This window comes from Halyomorpha halys, unplaced genomic scaffold (assembly GCF_000696795.3).
Source record: "Halyomorpha halys isolate HHAL.00 unplaced genomic scaffold, Hhal_1.1 Scaffold433.1, whole genome shotgun sequence".
In the NCBI taxonomy this organism is placed as follows: domain Eukaryota; kingdom Metazoa; phylum Arthropoda; class Insecta; order Hemiptera; family Pentatomidae; genus Halyomorpha; species Halyomorpha halys.
Window position 1 is genome coordinate 221,207 of NW_027115152.1, and position 15,604 is coordinate 236,810.

Sequence of the window (15,604 nt, forward strand, 5' to 3'; positions counted from 1 at the left end):
AGTTTTAAGCAAAGTGTATAGAAAGTATGTCTTTCTATTCTCCTAAGTTAGCTTCATCTAAAAATTTCATATTTTTCTTTTTGCCCCGATGAAGACCTGCAATCTCCTTAAATCATATAAGACCAACCATCTATATATGAAATTAAATAATAGTAGTGTTAGTCTTATGTCAAATATATCCAAATAATAAATAACCAACGTCATAATGATATCCTCTTATAATAATAATAATGCTCTTCCACTTAATTTATACTTTATACTTGAAGTAAGGATGAGCCGGTAGAACAGAAGCCAATAACCCTCCTTCGGGTTGGCTGGTTCCGTTATTTGGCTCCGATGCCTCCATTGTGTGGCATAAATAAACTATAGATAATTAATACTAAATGAATTTCTGAATAATAATTAATCAATCCAACCTCATAGCTATTAGAGATGATTTCAAACTGTTAATTTTATGTTTTTATCGAAGAATAGTAATATTCTACTGATCTGATCATTAGTTTGTTTAAAACCTCCAATTGTATATACAAACTTTAATAATATAAAAAATAATACAAAATCCTAACCCCAATTATTAGTTTCATAATAAAAATAATTTGGTTTAAAATACCTATAGTAACTGGTTACCCTTCCGCCCGTACAGGAACACAGTATGTAAATTCTAATTGTCAACCGAAAAACACATTTTATCATTAATATGAAGGTATTTAAAACTTCTTAGTATTTTTCGTTACTAAAATTTTCAATAATAAAACCTTAATAATCAGCCAAACTACGTGATTTTACGTTTTAAAACATGTAAAATCCAAAAATATAATTTTAAAAATATTCCACTTCATTTCTTGAACAATCAGTCTAAAAACAAATTCAATATAAAAAACATGCCTGTCTGAGACTATACTAAGCCGATTTTGAAAGATTTAGTCAGCGAAGGATGATACTAAAAAATCGACATTACTATGCGCCATTTTGTTTCAAAATAAAAATAATTCCTATAATTAAATCTTCTCAATTTAAAAAAAAAAAGCGAGAAAATGCAATTTTTTGGAATCATTATACCAAAATATTTTGAATTTTTTTTTATTCGGATACATACACATTATATGACGCCTCAACCCATCACTGAATCAGTTGCTTCTCCAAAAGTTTCCGCTGTTCTTTCCTATCTTGTACAGCAGCCATCCAATCAGCTTTCTTTCGTAAGTTTCTTGCCTTATCTATATGAACAGTATCAAGCCATCTGAGCCTGGGACTCCCTAATCTTCTTGTTCGATAAAGAACTTTCCTAGCCACTGTGGTCCATTCTTCCGACCTTCACAAACTTCAATATCCTTGTCCTTGAAGAGATCATAAATTTCCACATTTTTTCTTCTACGCCAAGTATTATCTTTTTGGATTAAAGACTCTTCGAATTATTTTTCTTTCAAAACGGAGCAGTCTATTTGTTTTAATTTTAGTCAATGTTGTAGAATCTTGATAGATTTAATTGGCAATATAATTTTTTTTTATTTATAACTATAACTAAGTTTGAGGTTAACTAACCTGCAATAATTTGGAACGTTTTCATTTTTTTTTTGCATCATTTTCGTTGGTAATACTAATAAACATTGTATTATTTATATTATAGCCATTTAATTTTAACGGCGGATTTACAAGAGAGACTATGTTAGGTAACCGTCCCTTTGGGGCATTGAAAAGTGTAATTTCGATCCCAGACACAGTAGCAGGCCACGTAGGAGCACTTTATGAGCACGTTCTGTACGAAACGTAAAAATAAAGTAACATAATTTGATTCTAACCCTACAATTTATTAAACAACAAACTCGAACAACTAGTGCTTGGTGTGTAACTGAAGCTCTGTCCCGAAGGTTGTAACCATATAATCATAGGCCCGGTCTATTGAAACTGATTTTTTATAAATCAAATAAAATTTGTATTTTATAGAAATATGCATTTCTTTTTTCTAAAAATTGCGATTTAATGTCGCTAAAAGCCTTTTAATTTTTTTTTTTAATATTGGACGAAACATCTAAAATTTTGATCCTCAGAAAGAATAAAATCTACGAAAAAAGTAGTTTTAGAAACATGCATGCCAAAAATACACTTTTACGCATGGTAAAGCGAAAATAGTCAAATTTTTTAAGGCTAATACTATGCTATTTCCTTGCTAATCTCACACCACGTATTTGGCCCAAATCGGACGAGCCGTTTTCGAAAAAGAGATCTGCTGAGAAAAATACGTTAAAGAAAAAGTGCGCAATTGTAAAATCTGAAAGTGTTTCAATGTCGGATTAACGTTTTGATAATGCCCCGAAACATGATTTTGACTACAGACAGCCACGAAACCAATTTTTTCCCCCAACGTCCAAAATGACATGGGAAAAACTGGGGGGAGGGGGGAGTGGATTTATTCACAGATTACCACTCTATTCTAACCAAACTGGGGGGGGGGGAGCTCTTTATTTCGTGGACCGGCACAGGAATATAAGTCAATTCGAACCTGTGCCACTAAAGCTACAAGCTAGTTCAACTTTGCGCATAACTTGCGCTTTATGCGATAATTTAAAACGTAGAAAGCGTGAGAAATTTTCATTTCTGAGGAGTTTTTTTTTACTTCCTGCATGAATAGAAATATCCCCAATAAATTCACCATATAATTCAAATTATGATATACTACTACGACTTAAATTATATAAAAATGCAAATGTAAATATATATAAAATATTGATGGAAAAAATAAGTTTTAAAAGTATAAAAAAACATAACTGATGCACTCAGTAAATCCAGCGAGAGCTATTAAAAAATAATTGTATTTTTTTACGCCGAGACAGTAACCTTGTAAATGACTTTTGTACTGAATCTTATCATCCAATGCAAGTATCAATCTATTTATAAATTATAATAAAAAAATTTAGATCTTTATATTAAGTAATTACATTATATTACGATGATTTATATGTATTTTTATATTATATAATGATTAAATTATTAAATCTTAACAGATAGGTATTCGAACTTCTGATAACGGTTCAAACTAAAATAAACTGATTAACTATCAATCGAAATGATTTTTAAAAAAATATTTAGGACCACATTAAACACATACATACCAAAATTAAAAAAATACATAACGATATTTTTTTAAATTAATTTTAATATTAAATAATTTAATAATAAATCGTACTAAAAAAAAAATTGTTCATAGTAAAATAAATTATTATAAAATATATTTTTTGTGTACATGTACATATATCATATTATATTATATTTGCTTCTATGGAAAATGATCGTTCAGAACAATTAATTTCAATGGTATTAAATACTATAATAAGTATTCGATTTTTTCTTGAAGTTTTTAACATCTATTTCAGGCTGGATATTTTACAAATACTTTAGAAGAACAACTAAAACTCCATATAATCATATTTTTAAATACATTCTAATATAATGAAATAAAAAAACGTTTATGATAATGAATAAAAATATAGACAAATTAATGGAATGCTTTCATGACAACCCTCTTCGCCTTGAACAAAGGCATGCACCTGTAAGTTACCGAGGCAAGGGCAATGGGGAATAATTGCCGGGCCCTGTTACGTAATAATAATTGATATCCTTGAAATCTAAATTATTTAATCAAAATTCACAGATTACAATCGAAATTAAAGAGTGTATTATTAGAAACACAATAATTTATCAAATTCCAGACAATTCTTTAATTCCAAATCATTTAAGGAATGTTACAGGATAATGATGGAAGGAAATTAATAGTTTTTTCAATGTTCAATGTTAATAATGTAAAAATGTTCCAATTTTATTTTTAAAATATTTGAATGATTTTTTTAACACTGGGAAAGTCTTTGTTTTCTTTTTTTTATTCAAAATTGAAATACAATGACTATACATCTTACGTTTATTATTATGTAACAAAAAATAAAGGGTATTTTATAGCGTCAATTTCGGTAAATATTAAAAATTAAACTAACATTGTAAAAAATATTTTTTATGCTATTTGCTATCAATCCTTTATTGATACATAAAAGATATTTTGGTGAGTTTCGGCCTTTTTCATTAATTTTTCACCGCGTTCATCTTATTAAAATTCTTCAGTATGATAATAACAAATTTATGGAAGTATTAGTTAACCTTTTATCTTGATGCTAAGGCTTATAATAACGACACGAAAATATTTAAAATATATGTATGTCATAAAATAGAATTGTTGACAAACAAAATTAATTTTTAAAAGTTGAATTCTTATATAGTTTTATTTATTTTTGTCTGTGTGTGTGTGTTTAATGAGGTCCTAGGAATATTTTTCCTTAATCATTCTGATTGATAATTAATAAAATCTCGACAACTAAATAACTCGGGTAATAAATTTTCAAGGTCCCATTACTGTCAATTTCAAAATAAGTAATCAATTATGAGGCCATGCAAGTGGTAACGCCCTTATCAAAAACACTATTATTTCCCTTAACAAGATAATTTAACATTGAAATAATCAACGTGATAATTAAACCTTAGATTAAAACGTTGAAAAGCGCCAATTAACAGAAGTATGCTTAAAATTTGAATTAGAGAAGAAAAAATGTAGAAAATTATTCGATAAAACTAGCGGCCTAGAAAAACTATAATTGTCTTTACCTATATATATATTCCAACTGGCTTCTTGGCTCAAGTTATCGAAAAGACCTTCGGTTTGAATAGGATTAATTTAAAAAGAATTATATTAAATTCTGGTTACAATATTTTCCTAACATGATCAAAAATTGAAATATTGAGAAATATAATTTTATATAAACGGATTTTTTTTTTTATTCAATCCACACTATAGACACGTGATCGATACCAAAAATGTAAAAAACAAAAAAATAAATCTAAAATAACAAATGAATGCAGTTTGTAAACAATGTTGGGTAATTATGCACTTTTTATCAATGAAAAGCAATGACATCTAATAATATGTGAAGATAATAAGAAGTAAAGATATTAGTGTCATGAATTCATGCGAAAAAACTTACATTCTTTCCTGTTTAACTCCATTTCTTCAAATTCAATGTAAACAAAAAACGTCCACAACACAAAGGAATGATAAAAAGGAGAAATATATCCAGATAGTTCGGATCGATAAAACAACTATAAAAAAAACTAACACTGGTTTGTAGAAGCTAGCAGGGAACTATTTCTAAACGAAAGGGCTCGAGAAGCCGAAACTTGGCAAAAAGACTCCTCGTAGATCTAATAATAATAGCTCAAAAGAGAGCGGGGGAAGCCAACATGGCGGCAAGAGATGTCACAGGGTCGATATCCAGCTGGGGCGGTGACGTCACTCGGGATACAAACCTCATTGGCTGCTCCCAGCTGCATCCCAGGTAAACAAGGAACGGTTCGCCTGCCCGCGGAAATATGAACTTTCTCTCTCACCTCTTCCAGAAATAGACGGCTTCATCACGACAACAAATCGTGCAAAATCAGTCGTGCAGAAACTTGTTTTACCATACATTAACAAGAAAATCACTTTTATCATGTACACATGCTGAAGGGTTAGTTACCTTAAGAGGAAACAACCAGGAACTTTCGAAAAATGTGTATGTATCAGAAACAACATTAGATATTGGTATTTTTCATTGAATGGTGGTCCCACAAAATGAAGAACTTTGACCCCCAACCATGGTTAGGTAGTATAGTCCTAATGGGAGTCTTGGCCGAAAAAGGAAAAAAAAAAATTTAGATATTGGTATACTTTTACTCTGAATCCTCTGCCGTTTTAAGCAAATATTTTTAACGTATAAGTATATTTAAAACGAAGGGGACCGTAGCTCCCTGGGGGTCTTAGTGGGGCAGATCTGGCTGGGAAGGATTGCTTTTCTTTTCGTGTGACATGTCGTACATCTACAAACGAACTCTATAATAGTTGTTAGAAAAGTCAGATAAGTGAGGTTACCATGGAAGGCGGGATTGACAAACGCTCATGTACGCTAGACGTATAGCAACGAGTAAGGTCTGCTTCAGTCTGCCTGTCTGCTGCAAAACGGATATCAAAATCTCCGAAGAATTTCGCTTAAAATTTAACAATGATTTTTGGTTATCGTAAAAAAAAAATTCATAACCCACTACCCTTGTCGTTATTGAAAACGTTCATTTGAAATTTGAAAATTACTGAAAAATATTTTGTATAACAAAGGAATTATAACCGCAAATTTTGATCTATCCTTACTTATATATATATAGTTTATACTTGCCCACGCTCAGCGGAGAAGGGGGTGAGTTAAAGGAAAATAATAATAATAAAAAAATAAGTATAATCGCCAAAAGGGATAAAAAAAATACAAAGCAATAGAGAATAAATTGCTCCTTGGGCGCCACGTTGTTTTTTCTTTGGAAATAACGAAAACCCCGAAACAATATGCCCAAAATATACCCTTACATAAATAATAATCGAATTATAACCACTGGGGAATACCTTTACATGTAGATAACAGAAAACGTAGAGGTGTTACCTACCACCTGTTGAATTATCGAAATATTAAGTAAACATAACAAAAAAAACATAGGTAAAATTAACAACTTGAAAGCAGTGTACACGCATAAGAATGAACAGAAGAACTATATGTACAAAAGTTTAATGATAAGAAGAAAGATATGTACACAGAATGAGAAAGGAAAGAAAAGAATTCATATCAATTAATAAAACAATGAGAACTTGTAGGTTGACTTAACTTTAACTTAAATTATTAACCTTATCAACTATTATTTACATTACTGCACAAAGGATTATAAAAGAGACATTAAAATAAAATTTAGTTCGAACCCCACATAGTCTTTGAGTGTACTCCCGGCAGAACACAAGGTTGTCCGATATTTCCTTTCCGGTCACCGTATCACCAGAATTATAGAGATATAATCTCTAACGATGTAATGCCACAACTCTCCTATCCAGGACGTGCTGAAGATTCCCCTTCACAAAACCAAAGCCCACTCATCTAAACACATCGCTCGTGTTTTTGTTTTCCCCCCATAATCCCTTTTGTCTACGCAGATATCGCCAATGTTTTTATCTTACAATGCCAATCGTAACAGAATAATATCAGGTTTTTAATCTGAATGAACATTGTATATATTTAATTATATTTGTATTTTTTTTACAATACTTCTACAAAGGGGAATTAAAAAAAATTACAAGTATAAAAATTCACAAAAATGTTAAAACAAGTAAAACTGCAATAATAAGATTATAAGATTGTAATAATGCAGTATGATTTAATTTTATACAAGAGATTGTAAAAGGCTTGAAATATACTTATATATAGTCTTTCATCTTTTTCAAAAAGGTTTAATATTTTAAAATTATATCAGGGATTTTTGTGTTTTTAAATTTTTGTTCCTAAAAGGAGTCATTGGCAACTATACAGATTTTTAGTAGCCAAGCCAACAATCTCACGTTCTGCCAGACAGCCCTAGAATAGCACAAATAATATATAGATAAATATATATATAAAATTAATCAGAACTTTTAGACTATGGTAACTAGTTAATGGTACACATAAAAAAATAGTAAATTTTCTCATCAAATTAATTTCAATATTAACGCTCTAAAACAATATCTTGCGTGAGATACACTAAATCGAAATTATAGGGTCATGAATTGAGCATGTGTTGACCACACGTACTAATCAAACCGATTTCATCATTGAAAAAATGATTTTGATAAGTGATTAATATAGATACGATTAAAATTAGTTTCTAATTAATTGGAACCACGAGTCAATAAAACAAAATGTAATCAAATATTTTATTGAATGCCCCGTGATCAAAGTATATTTTTTAAAATATTAATTTTAGTGTAGTTCTCTTGACTTTGATTAACCAATGACAATATAACAATTCTATTTCGTAATTACCAAAAAAATAAAAAGTTTTATATCTAATATATATATATTAATATTTATTTACTTTTCCCCCTCTTATTTATATTATGTTAATACCAATTTGGTTTTACTATATAAAAATAAAACAGTTTTGTATTTATTCAATAAAAAGAACTTAGAATTAAGTACAGGGACGTACAACTTATTGAAGGTGGAGGTGAAATATCTGAGTGTTTGGAGATTATTCTCTGAAATTGAAATTTTTTCTAAATTTTTTTGTTTGGAAAACTTCAGTTTGTAGTAGGTTCTCAAATTTTGAATTTTCCAACTTTTCGAAATTCAAATTAAAGGAAGAACGACACTTCCTTCTATCCTCTCTCCCACAGCGAAGTTGTCTGGGGCTTTAGGGCGTAAAACCCATCAACGCCCACCCCTAAAGCGAAGTGCATGTTTTATTTTATTTTTTTAATATTTATTTATTGCTATTTACAACTGTACATTATAATATATTTAGTAAATCTGATCTAAGTTAAATTGGAGTGTTACAGGCGTGTAGAGAAACTACCCAATGGTAGCACTCTATCATGTTTACTATAGAATGTTTACGTTTATAATTCTTTTTTTTCTACATCTTGTACACGTTATTTTTGTAGGAATATTTCACGATATTTTTTAACAATTATTGGTTTATAATTGTTTTTAATAATACAAATTTTTATATATCATATAAATAATTGACCGTATAATTTCAAATTATGAAGATGGCCAGGGGTGCGGTAAAAAGAGAACAAAAATAGTTAACAACTATTTATTCGCCGACGTTTCGCCCCATTTTGTAGAGCAGGGCAAAAAAGATACAAAAACAACTGAAAATATTTTGACACAGTAAGATAATAAGTTAAAATAATAAAATTATTTAAAAAGAAGTGAAAAGAAAATTAAATACAAATGAAAGAAAATATGAAATAAAATAGTAAGTATTAATATAAAATAAACAATGATTAAAAAAAACTGTCCAAACTATAAACCTAAAAATGAACAGGAGGCGTAATAACACGTAAAAATAGAAAAGTAGTTATGAGAAAACAAAATTAAGTTGAGAACAAATATAATATTATATATTTCACAGTTTTTACATTTTTTTTTTTTATTTTTCGAAACAAATTTTTCATAAATTACAGAAAATTAATAAATTCACAGATAAAATGACAATACTGACAGTTCACAATTATTTTTCGGAAGGCCTAAAAAAATATATGTAGTATTATAAAGGTTAAAAATTTCGAGGTAATTGAAGGTAAGATTGGTATAAATCAAATTTGTAACTCAATGGTAAACTAATTTTTTTTTTAATTAAAAGATATATCTCACTTATAGTTTATTGAGAAAAAATTAATTTTTTTTTTCTTTTTCAAACCTTCTTTTCAAAAATTAAAAAAATATGGCATTTTGTTTATTTTTCTATATCTGATTTTTGAATTTTTTTATAATTAATATTTGTAAGTTTCTATAACGTATTTTTGACAAATAAACTTTGTCTTGACTTTTTTATCACATAAAAATCTCATCCTTACTGATTACAACCTTAAAAACCGTTTACGTATTAAGTAGGGGCTTCCACAACAATTTAACGGAAATGTTTATATTTATCTGATTTTTAAAAATTAATATTAGTTAAGACAGGTATATTGAAATTTCTAAAAGCCATTAACCCTGGACGACTATCCTATTGGGATGTGCTCAGGTGCGACAAAGTTCTATTGTTCCAGGCAGGTGCCACTCATGAGTGACCTTCGACTTTTCAGGTCTCAGCTCCTTTTTTTATAATCTCCTGGGGCACACCTGGATGCTACGGTAGTTGAATAGGACTATATGTTTTTCAATCACATTCCATATCGGCTTTTCCTCAGTCCTCGAATTTTTGGATTAATCCCGAGTTCTGCGTCGTGTTAAAAGTTAAATGATTTTAGAGATGCAAGTAAACTACGGCCTAGCTACAGTAGGGGTATATTCATGATGTGTTAAATGTAAAATTTTTTACCATATAAAATGTTATAAATATGGGATTGTATGAAGCCCTATTTATAGTCATGTTAAATATTAAATGCATAAGTGCCCCTAGCGGATTTTCTGAGCAACTTATTTTATAACCTTTCCTTCCAAAACTTCATGTTATTGTTTACTTATAAGTATTGATTAAAGTTATTTATTACAACATGCATAAATTAAGTGAAAAGTGGAAATCGTGTGAATGTTTGGCTACTGAGTGCCCTTGTTGATCTTCTAAATTGTGAGGAAGAGAATCAAGATGAGCTAATTGACAACTGTCATTACGTTATTATTATTGTCATTCATTGTTTTATTAGTTATAAAAACATCTAAAACAATACCAACATAATAAAAAAAACATACGAGCAAGTAACCTAACGCAACAATTACCATTTTTTAAATTATCGATAATAAACAATAAAATAAATTTGTTACGAAAATTGTAAAATGGGAGTCTAAAACAGAAAGGATATGTTTAACAGTTATTTAAAGAAGGCGCGGTGTCTTAACAATCCTATCCATTTGTTTGTTTGCTAAGAATAGAATGGAGTACTCATCTAATAATAATTCATTAACACATATTTGCAATTGTGGTTGTTGTTATTTATCACATCATACATCTAAATCAGATTATAAAGGTTCTCTCTTTTAGGAAAATTGCAACTTTTCAATTAATTTTTTGAATGAACAGATTTAATATTTATACCTAAATATTATAATATACATAAATATTTATTGGATTATTCCTTAAGATTATAGAGGATTTTTTATTATCACCGTGGTAAGGCACGATGCTATTAACTCCAAGGACCCGGGTTCGAATCCGGCTGAGCAGAAAAAACGTTTTCTGTTACGCTGTAGCCGTGAGTGAACCCTGTGGGTTCTTGAGCCATCCTGGGATCCACCCAGCCTTATAAATTGGGAACCCTTAATTGCGTAAAAATCTGGCATTCTGGGCAAATTACCTCCTTGCACAACCGTTGGTCTAGTAACAGTCCTTCCTTACAAAGGACTGAACCCCTGACCCTTCATGGGTTGTAGTGGTGTAGATTTTATTTATTTTTTTAAATATCTATATTTGCAGAAATTCTATTTGATTTTTTTATCGAAAGTTAGTCACCTAATATTTTATGATATGAATTATGGTTTTATTTTATTTGTTCTACTTTTATTTAATATATTCTGTTAATTTTTGTTGTTCATTTTTATCTTTTTAAATTCATTATATTTTATGATGGTTTATAATTTTACTTTTATTTTGTATTTTACTCTAAAGCTCTAAAGCCTAATTTTGAAGTCTGAAATATATAAAATATATTATAATTATTAAATCAGTTCAGTCAAAAAAATGAATTGATAAGTTATAGTTTTACTAAAAAAGAAAATCTTTAATCATATTTTTCGTAAAGCTAGTGTACCAATGTGAAGTAAGTCCGATGGCATTTTTTTTTTTTTTCCCACATCTTAAATGTGGAAAAACATTTTCCGGCGCATTGCCTTTAACTTGTTGCGACTACCTGATTCATTGTAAAACCTATTTAATTTGGTTTCTAATATTTTTCTCCTAATTATAACGTTCGGTATTTATATCGAAAAATATATCCTTGATTTTCTACAAGAACTTGAGGATTATTATCAATTTTTCATTTATAGCATATAAATAGTGATGTAATTTTTATACGTCTTTTATTGACATAGTCGTGTGTTTAATCAAGTAGGAAAATTATTGCAAAGCAAATTTATAATTAAATGCCACTATAAATGTATTTAAAAAAAAAAAAAAAAGATAATTAAATTAAATAGAATAATTTATTAGCATACCCTAGTTCCCAGGTACTGTAATTAAATCTATTTAATACTGACTATAAAAAAAAGTTATGTCAGAATTACGCATTTACCATTAATATATAATCGTTAAATGTAATATATACAGCTATATAATAATTTTGTATGTAAAATATTTATAAAAATAAAAAATTCATACCTTGAGGATGAAGACGTGCGGGGTTGAACCAGGCATCTGAAATATAGATAAATTAACCGTCAATAAGGAAACAATATTAATATAATTAAATGATTCATTCATTGAACTAAAAAAATATATTTATTACACTAAAAATATATCACCATATAGTAATACAAATCATCTATACGTTACCTTTTAACTATATTTATTATTATAATTATTGGAGAAGTTTGTCGGGGGAGGGGGGGGGGTGCGGTCAGCAAAGAAAAACATAAATAAACAAAACCATATTTATTTAATTTATGCCGACGTTTCGATTTATTATTATCGAATTTATTATTATACTACATATCGTCACTATCGATTTATTTAAGTATGATCAAACGTAAAAATAATTAATTATTGTATCATATTTTATGCCGAATATACAAAATAGTTCATTAGTATTATATGTTCTTTACTAGATGAGTTATCATAATTGTAATGATATATCTCTCTCTTGTTAAAATTCTTTATTTTAATGAATCATTAACAACTTTTCGAAGCTATCATCATCAGATAATCTACAATACTAATTTACACAATTCATATTATGCATACAACAATCCAATTAATTAACCACAATTTTCTTTATTTAAAACAAATACCTCAATATAAAAATATCTTCAATTTTCACAATTAATCCTGTTCTCTTCATTAGTCAGAGGTATAATAACAAAAATCATATTGCTGTCAGTTTTTTTAATACATTAAAAAATAAAATTTCATACATAATAATAAATATGGAAAATATAAAACCATTCTGTTAACCATAATCATATTGCTTTCAGTTTTTTAAATAAATTAATACATAAAATTTCAGATATAATAAATAATAAGAAAATTCTAAAATCATTTTATTAACAATAATCATACTGCTGTCAATTTTTTAAATCTAATTTCAGATATAATAATAAATGAGGAGAATCTAAAATCATTCTTTAAAAAAATTAGACAATTATTTTGAATATTTTTAAAAATAGAATCTTTTTTAAAAACATTTACTTAAACATCAGTAAGTAAACAAATTATTTACTGAAGTAAATTTAACCGAGCTAAAATGAATTATATCAATAAAATGAAACCTGACCATTAAGCTGTATAAAAAAAAAGATGTTTTTCGTAAAAATATACAATGAATAAAAATAAAAATATAATAGATAAGTGAAGCATAAATGTGTTAAGAATTAATAATTAACAATACCATTAAAAAAAAAAACTTTTCCAACTAAATACCTCTATTAATTATTTCTATGTATTTGTTTTAATAACTTTTATTTTATATTATGAAAATTAATTTTTTTTAAATTCTCGTCCAGAAGATAATTAAAACAAAACTAAGTTTTAAAAAACAGACAAAATATTTTTCTTATATTATCAGGAAATATCTTTCATAGGAAGTATGTTTTAGGCATACACTCTTCCTATGAGAAATAAACACTTAAAACGTGGAGGGGATTTGTAAAATTGTATTGTAAGTATCAAATAAAATTTTAAAAGCCTAAATTTAGAGTGCTACCAATGGGTAGTTTCTCTACACGCCTGTATCACTCCATTATAACTGAGATCAAATTAACTGAATGTATTAATAATAGTAATATACAGCTGTAAATTTCAATAAAGATATTTAAAAAAAAAAAACCGTAAATATTATAATTAGTTCTTAATTTTAAAAAAAAACTCTTATTTAGTTGCAGATCAGTCGATGAGAATAAATATATATATACTATAAAATGGAATTATAATTCTGACATTTTATATTTATTTAAAAAAACAAATCGAATTATACTATAGTAAATACTAGGTACTTCATCAATTTCAATTCTCTTAACTTGGTTTGAAGTCTGTTTGGTTTTTAATTCTATCCGTGGTACAGAATAAATGCATAAATGTTTTGCAAGATGATTTCGAAGGACAAAAATTGTCACTAAACCATTCCAACATTTTAACATTACCATATCTTCAAAAATCAGTGAATAGAATACACAAAATTATTAACTAAGTTTGATAGAAATTTGTTCTTTTAGTAATTTTTTATCTTTCAATTAATATTATTCGTTTTTCTACAGTGAAAACTAGAATCGAATCGTAATATTCAACGGATACAAATAAAACTTATATTTTAGATCCCAATTCAGAGATTATTTAAAAGTAAATATATTTTAGAAACCAATGAATTTTGACGAATTTAGTACCTCAAAAGCGTATTGAAAGCTTTATAGCACCATTTCTAAAGATAAAGAGCTTATGAATCACCATACCAAAGCTTAAACAAATAAAATAAAAATTTAATATTTTTAATTTGTAAAAATTGTTAATAAAAACGTGAGGTATCTATATTATTGCTAAATGTCCTGGAGAACGAAGTTATTATTTAATTATAGAATCCCGAATTCTTAACATTTTAAGGTTAAGAACTGTCAACGGCGATTTTGAGTCGCTTAAGCTCCTCTGATTTCACAATCTTCACCGCGTTTTTAATACGTTGGACCGCCACGAAATAAAAGTCAACACGCCCAGACAAGAATCGGACCAGTACCTTTACATTTACGAGATCACCATTAAAATACATCACACTTTTCCTCTGATATATCTCACATCGTGTGGTAAGTGGAAGTCCCACATTAATTAACGGAATGAATGAACTCGGAAAAGTGGCGGAGAAAGTGGCCAGCCATTAGGCACGGGACTTTCTCTTCTTCATGCATTGATTATTCTCAAATTAATTTCAATTTCGATTTGCAGAAAACATATATAAAAAAAAGTTTGTTAAATACACATGAGTCGTTTCTTTACCATTTCTACTGGATAAGTACATAATTACATACTCCAATTCCTAGTTTTAACTTATTTTACAATGCAACTTGAAGTTTTTTTTATGAACCTTCTTGGTCTCATAAGCCTGCGTCCCATCATGGGATTTCGGGGGCGTTACAGAAAGAAAAGGAAGAATTTTGGGTGTTATAATCTTTATTGATTTGATTGTATTATAATATTGATTATAATATAATTATCATTATTGTAACGTCGTCGTCGAACATCAACCAATAATCGTTATAATTGAACGATTTATAGATTTTATCATATTTTATAACTTTATTAGATTTTTATATCTATTTTCTTTTTTTATTTGTTACCAATCAAAACATATTAGGAGCTTTCTATAATTAAATTTCCCAAATTAAAACAACTTATTTTTATTTGGTGAACTGCCTATAGTTTTTTGAAAAAATATTTTCATATTACATAGTTACCAGTACAGGCCATTAAACGTATTCACTTGAACCAAATTAATTTTTATCAAACATAAACATATCAAAGGCCGCTTGTGCTGCATCTACACGTTTGTTTTCAGTTTGCATTGTTTTAGGACTGCCAAAAGATGGATATTTGTGCTCTATGTATTTTAATTAATGAATTTTTGTAAATTTTTGAGGTTAAAAAATTCTAAACATGAATATAATCTAGTTTGTATTTGTCTTCTTTAGGGTGTTCATAATATTGTGTTAAATCTAAAATGTTTTACCATGTTAAATGTCATAAGTATAGCATTGTGAGCAGCCCTATTTAAAGTCATGTTAAATGGTAAATGCATAAGAGCTCCTAGGGAATTTTCTGAGCAACTTGTTAAGTACCCTTTCCTTCCAAAACTTCATGCTATTGTTTACTTCTAAGTTTT

At 28.1% G+C, this 15,604-nt stretch overlaps 1 protein-coding gene across 3 annotated transcripts in view; it reads right to left on the minus strand.

Annotated features, from left to right (window-relative positions):
- The window catches only part of LOC106682642 (reticulon-1), a 116,413-nt gene that overhangs the window by 24,873 nt on the left and 75,936 nt on the right, over positions 1-15,604 (minus strand). For all 3 annotated transcript variants that reach the window (XM_014423598.2, XM_014423597.2, XM_014423599.2), the window contains one exon: positions 11,905-11,940. In XM_014423598.2, the coding sequence (XP_014279084.1) occupies positions 11,905-11,940 (36 nt within the window). The remainder of the gene's footprint in view (positions 1-11,904; positions 11,941-15,604) is intronic.